Raw genomic sequence first — 22,638 nt, 5'->3', positions numbered from 1 at the left:
TTAGGCTGTTAGGACTAAAATATATTAAGAGTTTCCCATAACCCATACGGGTTATGGAAACCTTTAATGTGAACATTCATAATTTCTAATAACCTGTACAAGTTATGTAGAACTAGAAGTTTTGGCCTTATTTCTTAGTTCTACATAACCCGTACGGGTTATGTAGAACTAGGAAAAGGAGAGGGGGAGAGGGACAGGGAGAGAGACGGAGATTGGGAAAAGGAGAGGGGGAGAGGGAAATTGGGAAAAGGAGGGAGAGAGAGAGAGATTAGGAAAAGGAGATGGGGATGGATGGAGAGGGAGAGAGGGGGAGATTGGGAAAAGGAGAGGGAGAGAGAGAGAGAGATATTGGGAAAAGGAGAGGGAGAGAGAGAGAGAGAGAGAGAGAGAGAGAGAGAGAGAGAGAGAGAGAGAGAGAGAGAGAGAGAGAGAGAGAGAGAGAGAGAGAGAGAGAGAGAGAGAGAGAGAGAATAGGGGATAGGAAGAGAGAGAGAGAGAGAGAGAGAGAGAGAGAGAGAGAGAGAGAGAGAGAGAGAGAGAGTAGGGGGAGAGGGGGTAGGAGAGAGAATAGGAGATAGGAAGAGAGGAGTAGAATAGGGTAAGTAGAGGGGGATGGAGAGAGAGTTAGAGACAAAGAGAGAAGGGGTTAAGGAGAGGGGGAGGGAGGAAGATTGGGAAAAGGAGAGGGGGATTGGAAAAAGGAGAGGGAGAGAGAGGGAGATTGGAAAAATGAGTGTGTGTGTGTGTGTGTGTGTGTGAGAGAGAGAGAGAGAGAGAGAGAGAGAGAGAGAGAGAGTTGGGGGAGAGGGGGTAGGAGAGAGAATAGGAGATAGGAAGAGAGGAGTAGAATAGGGTAAGTAGAGGGGGATGGAGAGAGAGTTAGAGACAAAGAGAGAAGGGGTTAAGGAGAGGGGGAGGGAGGGAGATTGGGAAAAGGAGAGGGGGATTGGAAAAAGGAGAGGGAGAGAGAGGGAGATTGGAAAAATGAGTGTGTGTGTGTGTGTGTGTGTGTGTGTGTGTGTGTGAGATGAGAGAGAGAGAGAGAGAGAGAGAGAGAGAGAGAGAGAGAGAGAGAGAGAGAGAGAGAGAGAGAATATGAGATAGGAAGAGAGGGAGAGAATAGGATAAGGAGAGGGAGAGGGAGAGAGAAGGGGAGAGATAGAGGAGAAATTGGGAGAGAGGGGAGAGGGGAGGGAGGGCGGATGTTGGGGAGAATAGGATAAAGAGAGAGAGTAGTAGGAGGAGTAGAGAGAGAGAGAGGAGAGAGAGATAACGAGAGAGGAGATAGGGAGTATGGAGGGAGCGAGAGGTGAGAGGGTAGGGGGAGAGAAAGAGAGAGAAGGGATAGAGAGAAGGGAGAGGAGGTAGAATAGGATAGGAGGAGAGTGAGAGAGGGTGAGTGTGTGTGGTGTGTGAGGAGAGAGGAGAGAGAGAGAGAGAGAGAGAGCTGAGAGAGGAGGAGAGGAGAGAGAGCATGAGGTGAGAGAGAGAGAGAGAGAGAGAGAGAGAACTGGATAGGGAGAGAGTAGGAGGAGAGGGTGAGGAGTGAGAGAGATAGGAGGTAGAGACTCAAGAGAGAAGGGTTTGAGAAGAGTTTAGAAGATAGGAATCAAGGGGATAATAGGGCTTAGAATACAAAGATGGTGACTGGGGGAAGAGAGACGAGCGAGGAGAGGAAAATAAGAGATACATGAGTATCTAATATAACATATTATCATAATATATATATATAGATATGCTATGCATATATACATATATAAACACATATTATATAGGTATGTCTAACATATGTGTAGTAAATGCTAAGTTTACAAGAATACATTATTATGTCTTCATAACTCATATGGGTTTTGTGAAACACAAAAAAAATGTTTTTAGTTTTACATAACTCGTATGGGTTTTGTGAAACACAAAAAAAAGCTTTTAGTTTTACATAACTCGTACGGGTTATTTAGAACTGCGAATAGTACTTTTATTTTTTCAAAACTCGTGCAGGTTTTGGCTTGGTAAGAGGGTTGGAAAATGGCCCTAAGGCTTGCAAGCCCATTTTCCCCCCATTTTTGTCCCTACACACATTTTTTCATCCTCCAACATGATTTCTTGACTTCGTTGTCATTAGGTCTACAAATGATCAAGTGGGTATCTCTAAAATTACCACCATAATCTCACACATCTTCTCAGTTTTTTGACCATATAAATGTTTCTATTTTTGGACAACATTAGCATAGTAAACTTTAATTTTTTTTATCAGTGCCTTGACAGTCCTCACAGACATATGTCTACCATTTTTTTAATAACTTTTGATATACTTGACCAAATTCAAAATAAATTACATATTTTTGTTCTACACTAGATTCTATACACTTCTAAAAAAGTTTGCATTTTTTATTATTTTGATGCAAGTTATGCCCATCGCACAAACTGGTACCAAATTTTCAGGATGCGGTCACTTCAAAAAATATTTAAAAAACAAATACTCAACGGAAAATTACAAAAAAATACACAACTTCTAGATCTCACTCTTACCTATCATCCTACCAAAGGGTTTTGCAAAATACTAAATATAACTATATATTTAGTGCAGCGCATGTAAACAACTATGTTATGTTTTTCTGAAAAAATCAAGAACAATTTTTCGTGCGTGAAAGGTTTGACCCTCTTAATCTTATCCAATTTTTTAATAAATTAGTAGTTTATAAAAACTAGATTCAGAGTACTACAATTCTTATTCTTTTCTCAACTCCTAGTTTGGAGTGCATGACCTTCAAATATCTCTTTGAAGTTCAGGTTTACCTGTTTTCAGAAAAAAGTGGCCACTTATAACCCCCTTTTTGTTCACCATCTTGGTGCACTTACCCCAATAATTTTATAGGAACCAACCTACAAAAAATATAACTTAAGAAGGAGACACCAATATTCTAACAAAGAATTGAGAAACAACTCATCCATTGAGAACCAACTCAAATTATGAGGCTCCAACTTCAAATACAAAGAAGATATAGTAAATACAAAAGATATGTCATCAAACTCAAATTGCATCATCTATTTGATCTGATGTACTTCATAAAAATATCATAGTGTGTACATGATATTGCATCTTAGTTCACATACTTTGCAACACACGTTCACCACCTTCTCTTCACCTTATCACATATAAATTAACATTCATCCAACCACACAACTACACACAATATAATAAAACTAATCAACCAAATCACTATTTACATATTCATGTCAACCTAGAGCCCATTTATAGTGTTTTAAAGTAAGACGAAGATAAAGTCCTTAATACAAACATCATGAAACATGTAGTCGATTTGGTCCTAAAGCAAGTGCATTACATCAAGAGTAACAACACACTATGCATTTTTCATCACAAACTCAATTGGTTCCAATAATTTACCTTCACACACTTTCTCTAGTTGACACTCATTTCCTTTTTCTAGCACATCCAATGAAAAACTTCTAAATAGTGAACAACCTAACATAGTGTGCACCATGTCACTCCTAGTTGTATGTCTTCTAAAAAAACAAACATGAAACTTAGGAAGATTTATCTTCATTTGTAACCTTACATATTATCCAAATTGCAAGAAAAAAATACTCAACCATGTTAGGATTTGGTACCACAAACTATGACAAGATGAACTGATAAACATATAATCTTTGAGCAACAACCCATAGTATCTCAACACAAACACTTCCAAGCTATCACAAATGCACTAGACATTCATGAACAATAAATATTGATAAATAATGATAACAATAACATTTTTCAAGAGTGCTTTACAAATAGGATATCAATGAGAGTATTTGAGAATCCATGGATCCTATCAATTTCTTTGACTTTGTATAAGATTCCTTAACATCAATGACAACACTATATTCAACAATATTGCCCTTTGTCATTATTGGCAATAACAAAATGCTCCCCTTGTCAACGATATCAATATAGTATTCCTTGATCTCTATCCGACTCTCCCCTTATGTGGGTATTTCTCATGGAGTTCTCTCTCCTAAGATAATTTGACATTCTCTCCCCCTTTTCTTAAGTATTGTACATTTTGTATTCTAAGATCTCCCCCTTTGGTATCAATGAAAAAGGGATACTTTTATCTTCCCTTATCTGATACAATTCACATGTGATACATTGCACTTCATTGGGAAGTCATATATTCTCTTTGTGACATGGAGTCCACACATAGCCATGACTCTCCCTAAATCTATGCTTCTTCTTGAATTAAGAGGAGGGATATATCACCTCCAATTTCTACCAAAGATATTCAAATGTTACCTTTGGAAGGGATTTGTGAATATATCTACAATTTGCTCTTTTATCTCGACATAGTCCATCTTAATTGCTTCATTTACAACCTTTTTCTCTAAAAAATGATATTGTATTGAAATATGATTTGTGCTTGAATACATCACCAAATTATTTGAAATGTTTATAGCACTTGTATTGTCACAAAAAATAGAAATGGGAATAGCATAATCAAGTTTCATGTCCTTCAAGGTCTGCTCCATCCAAAGTACCTAAGTGCAACATGACACTGTTGCAACATACTCCACTTTATCTATAAATAAGGATAGTGAGTCTTGCTTCTTGGTCAACCATGACACAATAATATCACCTAGAAATAGTGCACCACCGCCAGTTCTCTTCCAGTCATCAACACTTTTGGCTTAATCTACATCTGTATATACAGTCAAACTAAAATTCTTGCTTTTGGGATATCACATGCCATAATACAAAGTGACTTTCAGATATTTAAAAATTCTTTTCACATCCTTCAAATGTGTTTCCTTAGATGTGGTTTAAAATGTTGCAACCATACATACTTCTTTTGATGCTTTTGCATTCGATTGTGTGAATTTTTTTTTATCATCAACGTTTTGAATCACACTCCGTGATTCATCATCAAGATGAGAGATCACATACTTTAAAATCTCATCCCGATGATGAATCGCAGAGTGTGATTTGAAATGTTGATGATAATTTTTTTTCACACAATCGAATCCAGAAGCATCAAAAGAATTATAACATGGATTGTGGAAATTTGATATCATTAACCATACATAGTGCTTGTATTATATCCAGTCTATAAGTAATCACATACAACAAACTTCCAATCATTGATCTATACAGAGTTTGATTCGTTGGGGAAGACTCAACATCATTATTTAGCTTACATCTTGAAACTAATGTGTGCTAAGTGATTTTTAATCTATCATCTTATTCTCACGGGAATCTCAAATTCAAAATAATAGTTATGAAACTCAAGTATAAATATAATCTCCATAAACACACACCTGTTCCTAGAAAGAAATAGAGGAAAACTAGAAGAAAATGATGGGCAATTAATTCTATTTTTAGAGCTTTTCTTTATCTCACAAAATTTATTGCATATGTAATATGAAATGACAACATGATGCAACCAATTAACCAATTAATTAAGAGATATGCAATGATAACAATGATGTAATTGATTAAACTATGTGAAATAAAAATGTTGTGATTAAATAACCAATTAAGTAAACAATACAAGATAGTAATATTTTGATTAATTAATTAATGTAAACACATAGCAATGACTTTTAGAAATAATTGCATCTAAATATGAAAAAAATATACAAATAAATCAAATATGTAATTCCAAATTAGGAGTTATGTAGCACGTCAAAAATGATTGGTATGAGAATGAGATCATAGCCTATGGATGCAAACTAAGATCTGAAATCTCCACACAAATAAGTGGGGAACAATGAATAAGGTTCAACTAAAATCCTGAAGGAGAGCTGACAACAATGACTAACTATTCCCTTTTTTTATGACACATAATTGGAAATTGAGATTAGAATGTGTGTTTTTAAGATCTAGGGTAAATAAAATGAATGATAATTTTTAGCAGTAACAATGAATTAAAAACCAAAAAAATAGTTACAAAGTAGATTAGATTCAGAGTGAGGACACATAAAGGACTTTTAAATACAATTGAAAATGCTTGACTAGTGCGTTGGGTACCCCAATTTGGGGTCTCTATGCAAACATAAATACTCAATTTCATAGCAAGGAGGTCTTGTAGGCCCGTCTCTCCAAAATTTAGCCAAAACATGTTGGACACGTGTTGGGCACCCTAGTCTAGGGGTTTTCATGTATTTAAAATCTAGGAATGTTTGTTGCAATCTACTTTACGCTCTTGCAACTCTCTCTTTTGTCAGATATGAACTTGCACACGTCAAAATGGGGGAAGAGTGTTGTGTTGTATATGGGCTTCCCTAAGTCAAATCCAGTGTTGGTGTCCCCATATCCACAACATCCATGATTGATGTAAAGGGATATTTTCCTCAAAAGGACAAAGTCTAAATAATGATGGAAATGCTTGAATTGATAAATATTATCTTTGATATGAAACCCCTGGCTTGAAGTCTCAAAAAAGGCTTGATGTTACTTGAAAGATGTTAATGCATGTCTTCATCACAAAGGAACACGTTATGATTGACCATGATTGCTAAAACAAAGATGTAGACTTGAATACTTGACTCCTTGATTATAGATATGTTCTTAGTTGACTCAAAAATATTTTCAATTGAATTGCTAATTGGATGTTATAGTTGATTGATGTTTGAAATAAGAGAGGGAGTTTTATTTATATGCAACTTACACTTTTTCAAAATCAATGTTTTTGGGAGGCTGACATTAGAGGGTAGTTTCTTGTTATATTTGCAAAGCTAGTTAAATTTTGAGGCCAAACTACCTAGACAAGAGCATCGGGCACCCTAGTCTAGGATAGGGGCACTAGGCACCCTACCTAAAAGGTCATGAGTAGGGAAACATACCAAGTTCATGGAAAAAAGTTTGGAAGTTGAGAGTTATCAAACATAAATTAGGTACACACTAGGCACAACCACAAAAGTGGGTTCAAACAATGTGTAAATTTTCAAAGGGATACAATTTATGACACTACACTAATAATTTAAATTTATCTTCCTTGATATCTTACCTTGTCCATAATGATCCTAGCAAGAAGATATGTTCCATGACTTTGTGGTGTCCTTTCCAAACACTGGTAGCTTAATTATTAACTCCATTTTGGTCTCTCTTCTCTCTATTTTTGGTTTGTGGATTGGAAAACCGTTTATTTTTTCCTTCTTTATGCTTTTTACTATGTGGGGCTTATGTTCTTTGCCATTATCTCTTGCCAACATAGTCTCAAAATACTCTTCTCCAAGAATCTCTACCCAATCTGTTACTTCTTCCTATCGCTTACTTGTCTCTCCCTTTTTTGGTACTTTCACAATTGAAATTATTCTACTCTTATACAACGTAGGGTGTGGATCCTTATCTGGGGGTTGTGATTCTTCATAAGGCCTTTTTCATATTTTTGTTTGTTAATGTCATTTCATTAGTTAGTGAACATAATTCCTCTCCCAAATTATACATAATCTTCTTCTCCTTTTCTACTTCTTCCTTTCTTAATTTCTTTATACTTTTATTGACCAATGCATTGCCTCTATGCTTCTTGAATGGATAGGACTTCTACAATTTTAAGAAATTTGAGAAATCTATCATCCAACTTAACTGTTGGGTTTGATAGATCTACTGTTTGTCAGAGTTTTGAATAGTTGCGGCAGGGATGGATCCTCTATGCTACTATAATCACCTAACAATTTTTTTGGGATCTTTCATAATCATTTATGTTCTTCTCCAAACTAGTTAAAAGTTATCCAGTCTTTTCCACTTGAATTTACTTTCTCCAAGGCCTTCCATCCTTCCTCTTTGTTTTCAATTTATTTCTCCTTTTTGAAATCGCACCCTTCTTGGCATGGTCATTCCTTATCTTCTCCAAATGCTCCACTCTTCTATGGTGTCTTTAACCTCTCTTGATATTTTATCTTTGTTTTCTTTCCTCTTTGTTTGGGTTTCCCATGTTCACTTTATTTGTTAGATTAATTTATTTTCTAATTTCTCTTGAATTTTTATTGTCTCCTTTGACAATAGGTGTGTTTGATTTGGGATTACATTACTCCTTTATCTTTTCCCATGTTAGTTATTAGGTATCTTTTATATTAGTCACATCCTTTCAAGGATTTTTTGGGAGATCCCCCCTCTTTTCGTTCTCCATCACCTTTTCCCTCTTTTTCTATCCAGTTTAAAATCTAAAATTTTAGTATATCCTTTCTCTCTTTTATACAAACTAACCAAGGTCCCTACGATAGAACTAATGTTAGGAAGAAAAATGGGGAACAAAGATCAAAATTTTGATTCCCGAGTAATTTTTTTGTGTTGTATTTATATCCCAGACTTAGTTATACAAAGGGAGTAAGTAGTTAATCCGGACAAAGCAATAACTAGTTAACAAAATATGAAAACATGAAACATTCAATAGACATAACATAATATATAGAACTCCTGTATATTGATATTATCAATATCAATCATATACATTTATTGTATCCTTATATCTCCTATTACATCATAGATATATCTTTGTTCTATCTTATCTTGCTTATCTTATATTCTATACACCTTCTTACATACATCTCTCTCTCTCATCTATTACTTCCATCCTTCTATATACATATATCTAGCAAATGGAACACGATCCATCTATTCAACTCCTATTCTAGATGATATATCTTCAATGTGAAGCCTTGCAAGCTCTTTGTGATGAAGGGGGCTAAGTTTCTTGTTGATTGTGTTTGTACTTACTCCTTTCTTGCTAATGGTTATTATTATTTTCTTTTATCATGGGTCATACTTTCATGGTATTGTAGATGTTTTTTTTTCGGTTGCATTAATGTAAATTTAGGGCATGATTCTATGTTGTGTATATTTTTTGAGGATCTAATTGTATGCTCTGAGAGAGAGAGAGCTGATTTTCTCTCCAAACACAGCATCGATCAGAGTGAAACATCAATCATCTCTGGTGGCCCATAAGGTTTGCCGACCTCTTCGAAATTCAACCGGAAGATAAGGACAATCCTTATCTAGGTCGTTGATTATAAAGCTCGAACTTGCTTCAAATGGGAGAGCAGTGCCTAAATAGAGTGCAGAGAGACCATGGCTAAGGAATTCATTACCATCCAATGTAAGTGCGGTTGTGATTAGGAGTCGATTTTGTTGCAGTTAAAAGAAGTGTTTTTGATAGAAGGTTATATGGTGGAGGATGCTGTTCGAAAGATTATTGGGGACAAGGTGCTCGAGGTATCTCACTCCCATAATGTTGTTCTTCTTGAGCGTTATGTGTACAATATAGTGATTATGTGATTAGGAGTCGATTTTGTTGCAGTTAAAAGAAGTGTTTTTGATAGAAGGTTATATGGTGGAGGATGCTGTTCGAAAGATTATTGGGGACAAGGTGTTCGAGGTATCTCACTGCCATAATGTTGTTCTTCTTGAGCGTTATGTGTACAATATAGTGAGAACTACTGGGGATCATGATGTAACAGAGAAAAAAATCAACAATACTGTTGCTCCACACCTAAGGGAACCGGCTATGATGGTGCTAAGGAAGCTCGAATCCAACTCGTTTCAAGGATTGGTTGTGGATGCATTCAAAATTGAGGAGATAATTAAAAATAAGTATATGGTTGACGCCATTGTTGCTTTGAGGGACGATCTGAGCGAGAACAATTTGGAAACATATGAAAATATGATGAGTGTAAATGGGAGCATATTCTCTGAGAGGAGGTCATTGAGGTAATTAGGTTCTTGGTCTTTTCCATTTGTTGACATGTTTGTGTCTTTTTTTCTGTTTTAATGGAAGGGTGCTATCCCATGGTAACAATTCGCTTAAAAATATATATTTATATGTGTATATACATATAGATTTTTGTGAAATTCAAAATATGAGATATAGATTTCAGATTAAATATAAGGAAAAAATATTCAAGAGATTGTACTTCAATTGGCAAGTATGATAATCCATCACATCTATCAAGATACAAATCCCTAGAAGGAAGACATGGGCTAGATTTAATCCATACATACCATTAATTTAATCAAATGATATCGATCTAATTATGATAACTTAGATGAAGCAAATTTAAATTATATTATTTAGAAAGATTGAAAAGTAACATAATTCATCAAATTTACTATCTAACTTTTTAAATAAATACCAAAACATTGAAATACACTTTAAAACTGTTTCATTTCTTAATTCTACATCAGGGGCACAATCCTAATCAAATGTTTGATCAAACTTCAATTATACAAGTTGAAATAAACGAAAAGTAAAATGATTTATCATGTATTACCATACAACTCTCTTAAAAAATAAGTACTAAATATAGAAATGCAGTTAAATAAGTTGTTCTTATTAAATAAGTACTAAATATAGAAATGCAGTTAAATAAGTTATTCTTATTGCATTTCCCTATTGTCCACAGGAAATGGCTATCCAACCCTTAAGATGCACCAAAATATTAATACCCTTCATATATTATTAATACATTTTAATAGATGTTTGGTGCATCCTGAGGGCTCTATAGCCATTTGAAGGAGCATAATCAGAGTCAAATGCTTGATCATAGCTATGTTACATATGCATAAGCACTGTAAACAGAGTTTGGGAAAAAATATTTACTAACTTTGAAATATATTCTTCACCTCTTTCATATCTAATGCATATGTTAATCATGCATTGATTACTTTTCAATATAAAGTAGGCTTATTCCTAAATTGTGAATAGACAAAAGATAAGAAAGTGTGTTTTGAACAGTCTGAGAAGAGGCATGAACATATTCAACTGAGATTCAACAAAATTTCTTTCATATGATTGCATTGAAATTTCTTTCTTCTTTTATCTGTTCATTAAGGGTATTGTTTACCCCAGTGAAGATTTCAAAAAACTACAATTACAGTAAATATTTTGAGCTGTTTTCAATATCTATAAATTTGTAATAGATAGTGATACTCTGCATTTGCCTTAACATCAATCAAATAATGAATATCTGTCAAGTTACCAACTGAGAAAATTTATGATACTGGCAATTTTGTTTTGAATTTGACAATCTCTCCTTCAAAACTTGCATCCCCATGTACCTGAATAATTGAAAAGAAAATCCTATCAGGTATAATGCATGACATGTAAGTTACAGAAACTTCAAAATTTTTTATTAATAAATAGTAAGTAAACAAATTTACAATGTTATGATGAAATATTTCTAGGTCACCTTATAGGAATTTAAAAAACCCAAACTTCTGCATTCTCTTTCTGGGTAGCAGACATTTAAGCAGATCTCCATAGAAGATGGATTCGATTAAAGTATTTGGATTTTTTAAATTCATACAGGGTAATCCCAAGAATTGATCTATCTCAAAAAGTCCTGAAAACTTAAAAAAATTGAAAACTTATAGTACCTTCCGAGCATCATTACTGTGGCTTGGGGATTGGTCCCTGGGGACTTATTGAAGGTTGAACCATCTATAACTCGCAGGGAATCAATTCCTTTCACTCGGTAATCTTCATTCACAACAGAACCCACCTGGCAGCCTCCATGGTAGTGCCATATAGTAGATACAGTATCCCTGCAGAATTCTTCCATGGCTGTAAAGTTGCTTGTGTTTGCAGGCAGGGGAGGACCTATGAAGCTCAATGTATATGACTTCAGGGAGCTTGTTTTTAGGATCTTGCCAATGGTTCTCAATCCGTCAACACAGTTTTGGATATCTTGAGGATGTGAAAAATAATTGAATCTAACAGAAGGTTTGTCTTCAATGTCTCCAGTCCTTAGACGGAGCTCTCCTTTTGAGAGGGGGCCTACAACTTTTTCAATTATGGTTCCCAAGTAGGCATATCTGCCTCCAAATGGAATCTGAATTGGTATGCTGGATGCTTCAATGAAGTTTGTCTCAGTTATTCCCACCACTTGGATTAGAGAATATTCAAGGGGCAGTGATGATAACAGTGCAATACCATTTCTTGGATTGTCTGCCATTCCCTGTCCTACACCAGGCAGATCAAGGACTACAGGAATTCCTAAAGAATCCAGGTGTTCTTTAGGGCCTACCCCACTTAATAATAGCAGCTGTGGACTCCCCAAAGCACCAGATGAAATAATAATGTCCCCTCCATTGTGTGATAATACAGCCGTGTGAACAAGCCCGTTTGAATCTTTATATTCCACACCATAAGCCCTTGGTCTTGTTGACACATTACCAGGTCTTTCTGTTTTTATCAATTAGTAAGTTGAACAGTTAGATTTAAAGAATAGAGTTGGTAGAATTCCTTTCTGAAGGAAAAAATGCAAAATACAGTAAGATTTTCCTACCAAACCCTGTCAAAATTCATTGCCCATGTGAAAATTTGGGCCACCCATCAGTGAATAAATTGCAGTTAGATTTCATGGCCAAAGTTAATCAAATTCTTTTCCAAACTTACTAATGTCAAAATTTGACAAACCCAATGATAAACAAGTTACACAGATAGAATTCAGTCCCAAATCTATCAACTTTAAATCCAGAACATGTATTTTCTGATTCAATTGAAAAATGAGAAGTAAATTCTATAGTTTGATTTCACCATAAGAGTCGATAAATCTACATCAAAAATTGCGAAACTCAATAAACAAAGTTTAACTTAACAAGATTTTGCAAAACCCTAAAGCTAATATGTTCAAAACGCTAAACACTATAAACATAAATGGAAATCATATTCCTGCCTAAGTCTCTGTACATATATCTCAACACCACAAGATTTTGCATTTTTCTAAAGATAATATGTTCAAAACCCTAAATACTATAAACATAAATGGAAATCACATCCCTGGCTAAGCCTCTGTACATTTATCTCAACACCAGGTCAAGTTTTATAAACATTTGGAAAACCTAAAGCCCCGACACGCTCTGGCAAAACTTTCTAATGTCTTATAACTATCAGAACATATTGACATATCTAAGGTGATGTCTTTATCTCTTCTTCTTGGATCGGAAAAAACACTCAAGGTCCAACCCAATAGTTTGTAGAAAAATGTATCAACAGAAAGAAAAAAGTTCTTCAAGATAAAAGTACTTAAAGACTGGAAAAGCCTTTCACACCAGAGTTGGAAAAAGAGTAGTTAAACATGATAGTACCCGGCATAAGCAATAAACATGATAGAACCTAGCATAAGCAATCTCAATTAAAAGATTTGAAATCCCTTTGCTGTACTAGTATAAGGAGAAATATAATACTAATAGACTCTTAAACTTTTCCTTAAATATTTGCAAAAATTCAAGCCCAAATCTAGCAAGATTTTTGAAAGCTATAAATGTTCAACACATATTATATAAAGAGAAACTGTCTAGTTACTTCATATGCTTGATCAGGATCTAGTAGAGTAATCATTAGTTGCTAGGATCCCTCACCACGGTGGAAAATATCATGTTATAGAAAAATGAATGTGTAAGATATGAAAAAATAGTAAAATATTTTAAAAAATGGCTATTCATAATAAGAATGTGATGAAATGGATGATCTTCAGAAAAGACTAGTGCATTGCTCCTTTGAGCATCACCAAGACACAGTTAGTGTCAAGTCAACCAGTTGCATGCAAGAAAGATGCATTACAAAGGTGCAGAGCATGCTAAGTTAATCATTCAAGCTCATGAGAGATGGATTCTTGATAACTAATAGTAAACAATGGATCTGAAAAATTCACTCAATATGAACAAATATTTGACTACTGAAAATGGCAACAGACAAAGTTTACAAAATACAAAAACTAAGGCTAACTTTTTTATAAAGATCTGCAAAAATATTGGAATTACAAATTCATTATCAAGATTAAAAAATGCTTAACTTTAGAATTGCAAAGAAAAACCCTCAAGACCTATTACTGACTTCTAGCCTTTAATCCAATGAAAATAACAGATTTCTGGGGAGGAAAAATGTATATGAAAGAAAAGAAAACTGACCACCTTTACAACCCATCGTCAGGATAAATGAAAATAGAGCAAACATAACTTCAAGGCCTACCTGGGTTTCTGTCATGAAAGAGGATACGGTAAACAGTTGCATGGAGCCCAACTCTGAGATTATTATAATTAGCATGCTGCAACAAATCTTTAGAACTATGCCTCCTCCCATGCCGATCAAAAGTGGAGCCCCCAATTTTAGTCCCTTTAACATGATCCACAGTAAACCCATTATAAGGCTTCAGACCACCTTCAAATAGGCCATTTCTGAAAGCCCCCTGCCACCGCTTCAAAACAGGCCTAGATACCACAGCCTTTTCAACCCATGTGTAGCTTTCATTAACAAGTGCTTTATCCCACCCTGCTTCTCTCACATAGCCCAAACCAGCCCTAGAATAAAACCCAGCATTTATGCTGCTACTTCCTCCCAATACTCTACCTCTTGCATTAACCACACCTTCTTCTGATATAAAAGTCTCTGCAGGAGAATCAGGGTCATGTGTGTTAATAAGATTTGCTATGAAGCCTTCTTGTTGCTCTATGGTGGGGACGTTATACCCTAGCCCACCTCGCTCTAGCAACAGAACCTTGAAGTTCTTTGAAAGGGTGGCTGCCAAAGGGCAGCCTGCTGTACCTCCACCTACTATAATATAATCATATTGCTCTGAGGGGGGCAAAAAGATTGCATTGTAACAGGCAGATGCATACACTGGCTCTGCACAAAAACATTACAGAATTAATAGGTATTTTAGGGTTTCACGACCTGCATATGTTGATGGTATACTTCTGTGATTCTCATTCGAGGTTTAAGTTATAGAAGTAATCAATCAATACTACTATCTTTTGATGGTATGCCTATGGGATTACCATGTGTACTTAACTTACAGAATTGATCAACCAGTGCTTCTACATGTACTATCGTTTTTAGGGTATGAGTTCTTCAGGGCATCAGTTAATCTTCTTAATCCATATTCCATGAGCAGTGTTTCAAAAGAACCCACCTCTGAAAAATGGATTTTCATGAACCATGGATTATCAAGATTGGTTCAATTTTAGCTAATTCCTAAATGAAAAGTGATATAAAACGACAATCCCTGCAACCTCTGAAAAATGGACTTTATTGAACGATGGATTATCAAGACTGGCTCAATTGTAGCTAATTCCTAATGAAAAGTGATATAAAATGATAATTCACTGCAGAAACATTAAAAGCATTTGAAAAACAGAGATATACTATAACAGAGAGAAATTTTCATGGCTGACATAAACGAATTAAAGGTTTACCTCCAGTGGTCTGTGATACAGCCATGGCAATGGACAGCATTTGGGTCCACGCAATTACAAGCAATGCTCCAGAAATCTTTCTCATATTCCTGGCTTAACACTGTTTGTGATGTTCATACGATTCTTGCAATAACTAAAGAGCTTCTTATTCTTGTTTTATAGTGGACGAAATGTTTGAATTCAAATATCTAACGTCTAGATAAAAACTTGAGGAGTCTGTTTGCACTTTCTTGAACGGTTAGTTAAAATAGTTTCTAATTGGACTAAAATTGTCAGCTAGAAAATTTTCTCTTTCCCATGTTCATAAATTAAGCAAATGACTATTATCGTTAGGTTATATCTTATAATATAATAAAATTATGTTTAACTTATATATAAGAAATGACTATTATCGTTAGGTTATATCTTATAATATAATAAAATTATGTTTAACTTATATATAATTTTCAAATTGAATATAATTTGGTATGGTAATGGTGAACTCATTTACATTTTTGAGTGTAGCTTAAATGTATAAAAAATGGAGGAAGGTTATGCTTTTCATTTAAATAAGTGATATATTGTATTTGGTTTCTATTGGTGAGACGTGTAATATTTTAGTTGGTTTGAAGTTAAGTCATTAGAATCATTGATTGACCAATAGTGTTAATATAATGAAATTTTATGAATTCACTTACATATTAGAGATGAAATTGGTGGACTGCTTTCAAAATTTTACTTCTAAATGATGTTACCAACACACCCAATTCACTCTTCAACAAGAGAATAACCAAAACAATACCTCCCCAAGATGGTTCATACAATCAAAATTATGACTAGGAAAATGAATAAAATATAGATTTCGATTGCTTCAAAATTGAATATTTTATATCACCATATACTCATTTTTAACCCAAATCCAAATTTATCTAAGTTAATTTTAACAAACATCATAGTAAAGGTGAAAAGAATGTAAAATGGTATGCACGTTTGGCTCCAACAATGATACATGGTAAAAAATATTACACTCTCCACTTATGTGGGAAGTTTACATTCCATTTTGTATGTAAGTTTCTAAATAATATCACAAATACATGAAAGGATTCAAATGTCCTAAATTTTACATTTTCCTATATCTATTGTAGCCAAAGAAATATTGAGAAGTGGAACCTTTATCCAACTTGAGTACAACCATAAGATAGTCTAATAGATCTATTAGTCCCCAATAGTGGTTCTATACCACCCAACTATGTGGTACTCCTAGGTCCACCTCATTGTGCTAATCACAAGGGATAATAAGAATACACACACACACACACCAAATAAGGCTATGGATTACACACCAAACATTAAGTGGACAAGTGGTAGGAAGACAAACATAAAACAAGGTCTCATCCAATAACGTACATAGCTAGAGATGAATATTATTGTCAAATGTAAAATCTAACGACTTTAAGGATGAGGATACTAGAGGAAGGAAAAGAGTGTCATTGCAAAACCACAAAGGTACACGTCTTTATGATCTTGAGTATGAATATCTATCAACAAGAAAGAGAAGTACCCAAGGTGACATGTCCTTGGCATATGCATATTGAGCCTTTGCGAGAACTCCAATATGTCATTAAATTAATTTTTTTTAATATGAACCACCTAATGATTTTTTAAATACTAATTAATTAAATAAATATGACCTATTATAACTATTTGAGTCAATTCTAGACTTAGGACAATGTCAAGAGCCTCTCCATCATACCCTTATATCTAAATCCTAGTTTCCTCATGCTCCAAATTGCTATTCAAGAATGACATAGAATTTGCTCCACAAAAATTAGATAGTGAAATTTTGAACATGGTTAGGTACAATAATCTAGATGATTCAAAATTAAAATGGAGTCTCATTTCCTCCCAATCTAATTCCCCTAGAATCATTCCCAATTTACAAAATTCTAAATTTATTTTTTTAATGTATAACCATAATTTTTCAAATCACCTATTGATGAGTGCTTAAATTATAACATTTTCAAAATTTAAAGAAAAACTAAATATACCCTTTGAATCCAAATATTCACTCAAGCTTCTAGATGCCACCTCTCACTAATTTTGAATGTTCTCATAAAAGTCAAACCTCTCTATGAAATAATTATGCAAAAATATGCCAAATTTTGATGTGTATGATATGTTTGTCTCTTTAATCTTATTGTGTATGTTTAAGAAAGTACAAGCTAGTTAGCATTGTGGAGTATCACCTCATTTTCAAGTTTAAAGTTCAATTTTGTGCTTAGTTTTTGTCTCTTTCCATTGTTGCAACATTAGAGTAAAGTTAGTTTTAGGTTTTATATTACGAGAACCAACTCTCTTTCTATATTAACTCCAAGTTTTAGGTCATCAACAATCTAGGAGTGTTTCAATTTTGTTAATTGGAAGGAGAGTCATCATATGACTCTTCAAAGGGTTCATTTCATCTTGAGATAAGGGTACCACATGCATCATGCAATATATAGCTTGAATCTAGATGTCAATATAAAATATATTGATGTAAATACATTATAACGACCAATAGGACCAAATCCAATGTAACAAAATGAACAAGTGCAAATGGTAGAGGTATAAATAATATCCATTTGAAATATTCTTAATAGAACTCTAACTAATATCGAGCCATGATTGTAAACTTAAATTAACTTTAAAGGGTTGTGATAGCTTAGCTTCATTTTCTCAAAATTTTGGTAGTCAATGAAGGATGTTTAGCTATAAAATATAGTCAGTGATTGAAATCCAAGTTTTTGATTGATTCAAGAGTATTTAAATATCAAAAAATTATCCAAATAATTTATTACACTTTGAGGTTGCATTTGCAATCTAGTCTAGTCCTCTTAACATGATAAAAAGTATTGGTGTGATAAAAAAATCCTTTTCACCCATGAATCTATAGTAAATAACATGGAATTTCCCATGTGTAAAATTGGATTATGCTAGAAATATAAATTATATGCTAGCATGGATATTCTGCTAGTTAATTTATCACACACAAATACTTACCCTAAAAGTGCTCTTCCAAATTCGTTGACAATTAAACTTCACAAACACTTAAATTCTAGATCTATTTTCACACCCTCTTTAATGGTTGTAATCCATTAGTTTTTTCTTTTTCATTATGATTTTTCTATTCTTATTCTTATATATTTTAAAAGAAATAACATTTGTAAAATTATTTCATTGGAAATAAAAAATCACCTAAATAATCAAAGACTTTAATTATATTATGAATACTTTTCTTGGTTTAAATTGTTTGACATTTTTTCTCATCACTATCTATATCACCTATATTACACAAATCAAATTTTGATTAATACAATACAAATTTGACCAATACTATCTATATCTCAATATTTATTAAAACTTGCTTAAAACTTCCAAATCTCACATGAAACAATTCCAATAATAACGATTGACTATTTCAATGTCTAGGAAAAAATATACAGTGAACTTGTTAAAGTTGTTCAAAATTTCAAATGTCAAAGATTTTATTAAATTTAAAGAGTTTGAAGGGTATTTGCTAGAGCTTAAAGAGTTTGAAGGGTATTTGCTAGAGCTTAAAGCACATATACTTTCTTTTGCATAACATTTTTGACAATAAAATATTCTTAGGTTTAACTCCTTCCTAAATAAATTCAAAATAATTGAGATTGATGAGTTATGTTGCATAAAAGGTCTATAGAAGAAAAACAAAATCTAATCCATAACAACTATATTTCTATATTATGTCACAATAAATAAGATTTCTATATTATGTCACAATAAATAAGATTGTTCACATTTTTAATGACCTCTTACAATTAAACAATAAACAAAATATTCTTATAAATTCAATATTTTGTGGTAATGTTTACATTGATTTTATAAAATTTTCAATGCAATGCCTCAAACATATGTTGTTGCATGGAATAGAGGAATGCATGTGCAGTTTATAAAACTTTCAATTGACATGTATAATGTTAAGTGACAATTCTTTGGGAATTTTTAGTAGAAAACATAAACATTAGAAAATACTCACAATTTTTATGGAGCCCCATTTCTAGAGTTTGTTTCATTAATAGTAATTCAAAAACCCATCTCTCGTGAAAATAAATGATATACTATCCATAATTTTAATATTATTTGAAAAAATAAAAATAAAAATATAGATCCAAATCCACTGATGCCGTTGAAGCGAACCTTATACAGTGACTGTAAAAGTAACAACATAGCATTCTATTACTATTTTTTAGCATTCTATTACTAATTTTTCAACCACCGTGTTTAGTGTGTTATATGGTGAAGATGGATTAAGTATGCTTACAACTGCAAGACACCAAAATAGATCAAACAATAAACACCATGATAGTGACAGATAAGAAAATTTAACTAACAGATTTAATTTAGCAATCAGTAGCAACCGAAGGCTAAAGTAATCTACATCTAACAGATAAACCACGAGATAATTGGTTAGCATTCCTCAGATTCAAATCAGGCAAATGAGAACAAAATATATACATATTCATGAGATTAATGTGCAGAAAAATGTTCTGATGTCAACTTGTAACCATTATCCAAAGCCTTAGATATATAAATAATTCAATTAGAACTTTGGTCTATCAATTACTTGATTGTAATCTCTGCAATCGAAGTTCTGAGAGAGAATCCAGAGAAGAAGAAATCTAAGAAAAAAATGAAGTCATCAGGGCCCAATGTGAAGCCTAATGAAGAAACCCTAATTCCCATTTCTTCAACTAAGAAAGCAACGATTACTTCAAGTGTGGTGGATAGTACATTGTCTTCAACATCAAGTATTGCAAAGATATTGCCCACTGGAATTTTGTTTGTGTTTCAGGCTCTTTCTAATCTTCTGTTGATCAATAGTCAAGAATGCAAAACATCAGATAAGTACTTAGTAGGGGTGATTGTGGGTATTCTTGGAATAGCATGCTTCTTCTTTTCACTGGTAGACACCTTCACAGATGCCTCCACAGGCAAGGTGCATTATGGGATTGCTACCATTAATGGGTTGGCCACTGGTAATGGAATAAAGCCTTCCAATCTCTCTGAGTATAAGATTAAACCAAAGGATTTCGTTTATGCAGCTATGGCAGTTTTGGTATTTTGTGTGATAGCCCTCACAGACCAAAATGTGGTGCATTGTTTATATCCATCGGAGGAAGAAAATATACAGAAGGTGTATCAGGCACTTCTTGTTGCGCTGGGTGCACTTAGTGGTGTCATTGCTGTTAAGCTTCCATCCAAAAGGCAAGGAATTACTAGTCCAGTTACTACAAGATGAGGTCAAATTTTATACGTTAAGAAGCATTTATCTTATTCTCATATACTGTTGAAACCTCAAGTTTGAAATGTGAAATGTTTGTTCTATCTTTTGAACTAAATAAATTAAGCATGCTGAGTTCCAAGATGTAGTTGGTATTATTGATAATTATGTCGATAATTATGTGATAGGCATTCTACAATACAGCAAGATCAGTAAGATATCTTGTAATAAAAATAAAATGAAGACCTACCATATAAACAGAAATTAGATTTGATTTGTTTTTAAAAATTAAAATTAGATTTGATTTGTTTTCAAAAATCTATACATCACATTATGTATAGATTTATATTTATTTTTAATTGCTTTTATTTTTTAAGTATACTAGTCTACAATTCCATTTGTTTGAAGAAACTATACACCACATTATGTGTAGACTGATATTATTTACATATTATTAAATATTGTTATTGGGATCAATATTTTCAAGATTTTATCTATCCTACCTTTAACAAAATCTAATCAGCATCAATATTTAATGGAAAAGTAATGCATCTATAAAGAGTGATTAAAGTTTAAATCTTCACAATTAATAGACATGTGTGAGTATTATGATTTAATCATTGTTTTTGATAATAAAGCAGCCAAAACAGGGGGGCTGACTGGGAAAAAACAGCAAGCCTCAAAAGAGAGCTAAACCAGCACACCAAACAGCAGTCAGCCAATCCCTACCTTAAACATCAAAAACAAAAACCGCCTATAGCTGTTGGATAACCCAAGATTGAAACCAATCTCGTCCAAATAGCACCTTAAATAGCAGATAAACAACATATTGTTCATAGTATAATAAATGAGAAATGATTTATTCATTGTTACAATTAGTTTGGATGACTAATACTTCTCTAAATTAAAAAATCATTCATATAATTGAAATAGATAAACATAATTCTTTTGAAAAAATAAATTGAAATAATCTTTAAAAACTTACAATATCTTACCTCAAACAATAATATAATAGTTTTTATGAAAGATAGACAATTTGTAATATAAAATTTTAAATAATTAATAAAAGAATAAAAATAAATGAAACCAAATAATTGAAATATTAAATAATTATAATAAAAAGAAATATTTTTATTTCATGTAGTTTTATCTTAATGAGATTCATCTTCTATGACTTAAAGGTTGTTTTGTGGGCATATCCTTTCTAATGTATATCTAATCAAAATAAATTTCAATTGAAAAAATTCTTTAACTTCAACCACTAAGAATTTTCATGAACATACTAAAAAATATATATCCCCATATCAAAATATTAAGAATTCTTATATGAAAAAAAAACACTTAATGTTAGAAAACCTCATTTTTAACAAAATATTAAAACAAAAAAATTATGGGAGATTATCTTAAGTGGTAAATCAAGGATAATTCAAAATATGGTTGTGGATATGATGTCTTCAACACGTGGAAAAGTCACTCAAAAAAGAAAATTACAAAAAAGCAATTAGGGGAGAGGATGTAGTAGTTGAACGAGTTTCAATTGTTGTGATAGAAGTTGTTGATTTAATACCCATACTTGTTGATTTAATACTCATACTAGTTGATTTAATGTCCATTTTTTTTGACAACATTGCACGAATAGTTGCGACTTTAAACCTGTTATTGCTATGATTACTACCCATAATTGAATGAAATGTGACCTTAGTTGTAAAAAGAAACCAATCATGTGATGCCACATCAGCTGCACAAGTATGGGGGGTTCTTCTGCATGACTATTGATCTCACCTTTTTTTTGGGTTGTTTTGGACACCTTGGCAAACAACATGCTGATGTGGCCCTGAGAGTGATTTAAAATTTTCATGTAGGATTTTGAGAAGCACAAAGTTAGGGTGCACAATTGGATCATTTGACATATATCTACATCGAAGTAGGAAAATTATGATTGAAAAATAATTCATTTTATGTTTATTTTTTATTTTATAAAAAATACAAACATTGAAATTTAAAAAAATAAAAAACCATCTTTACAATTATTGATTTATAAAAATTTATTTGATAGCTTTAATCTTTTTTACTTTTACAATAAATGATTCCATTATTATTTTTCTTTCATTTAACTTGTCATTAAAGGTTCATAAGATTTTTTTCTATTAAGCATAAGGAGAACAAAAAAAGT

General features: G+C 33.0%; 2 protein-coding genes across 2 annotated transcripts; one reads left to right on the top strand and one right to left on the bottom strand.

Moving 5' to 3' along the window:
- Window positions 1-10,760: 10,760 nt before the first annotated feature.
- LOC131077178 ((R)-mandelonitrile lyase-like) lies at window positions 10,761-15,379 on the bottom strand. Its single transcript, XM_058014614.2, has 4 exons — window positions 15,188-15,379; window positions 13,965-14,618; window positions 11,369-12,176; window positions 10,761-11,050 (listed from the first exon to the last, which is right to left on the bottom strand). The coding sequence occupies exons 1-4, from the start codon at window positions 15,270-15,272 to the stop codon at window positions 10,963-10,965; spliced, it is 1,635 nt and encodes a 544-aa protein (XP_057870597.2). The 5' UTR covers window positions 15,273-15,379; the 3' UTR covers window positions 10,761-10,962.
- Window positions 15,380-19,874: 4,495 nt separating this feature from the next.
- LOC131077179 (protein DMP6-like) lies at window positions 19,875-20,483 on the top strand. Its single transcript, XM_058014616.2, has one exon. The coding sequence runs from the start codon at window positions 19,875-19,877 to the stop codon at window positions 20,481-20,483; it is 609 nt and encodes a 202-aa protein (XP_057870599.1).
- The last annotated feature ends 2,155 nt before the right edge of the window (window positions 20,484-22,638 follow it).

This window comes from Cryptomeria japonica, chromosome 9 (assembly GCF_030272615.1).
Source record: "Cryptomeria japonica chromosome 9, Sugi_1.0, whole genome shotgun sequence".
Classification (NCBI taxonomy): Eukaryota; Viridiplantae; Streptophyta; class Pinopsida; order Cupressales; family Cupressaceae; genus Cryptomeria; species Cryptomeria japonica.
This window is presented reverse-complemented; position numbering and strand designations above follow the sequence as displayed.

Excerpts from the sequence above, each read along its gene's own strand:
- LOC131077178 (XM_058014614.2), bottom strand. The coding sequence starts at position 15,272 with ATGAGAAAGATTTCTGGAGCATTGCTTGTAATTGCGTGGACCCAAATG. Across the intron at positions 12,177-13,964 it reads CTTTCATGACAGAAACCCAG|AAAGACCTGGTAATGTGTCA; the intron begins GTAGGCCTTGAA and ends TGATAAAAACAG. Across the intron at positions 11,051-11,368 it reads ACAGTAATGATGCTCGGAAG|GTACATGGGGATGCAAGTTT; the intron begins GTACTATAAGTT and ends TCAATTATTCAG.
- LOC131077179 (XM_058014616.2), top strand. The coding sequence starts at position 19,875 with ATGAAGTCATCAGGGCCCAATGTGAAGCCTAATGAAGAAACCCTAATT.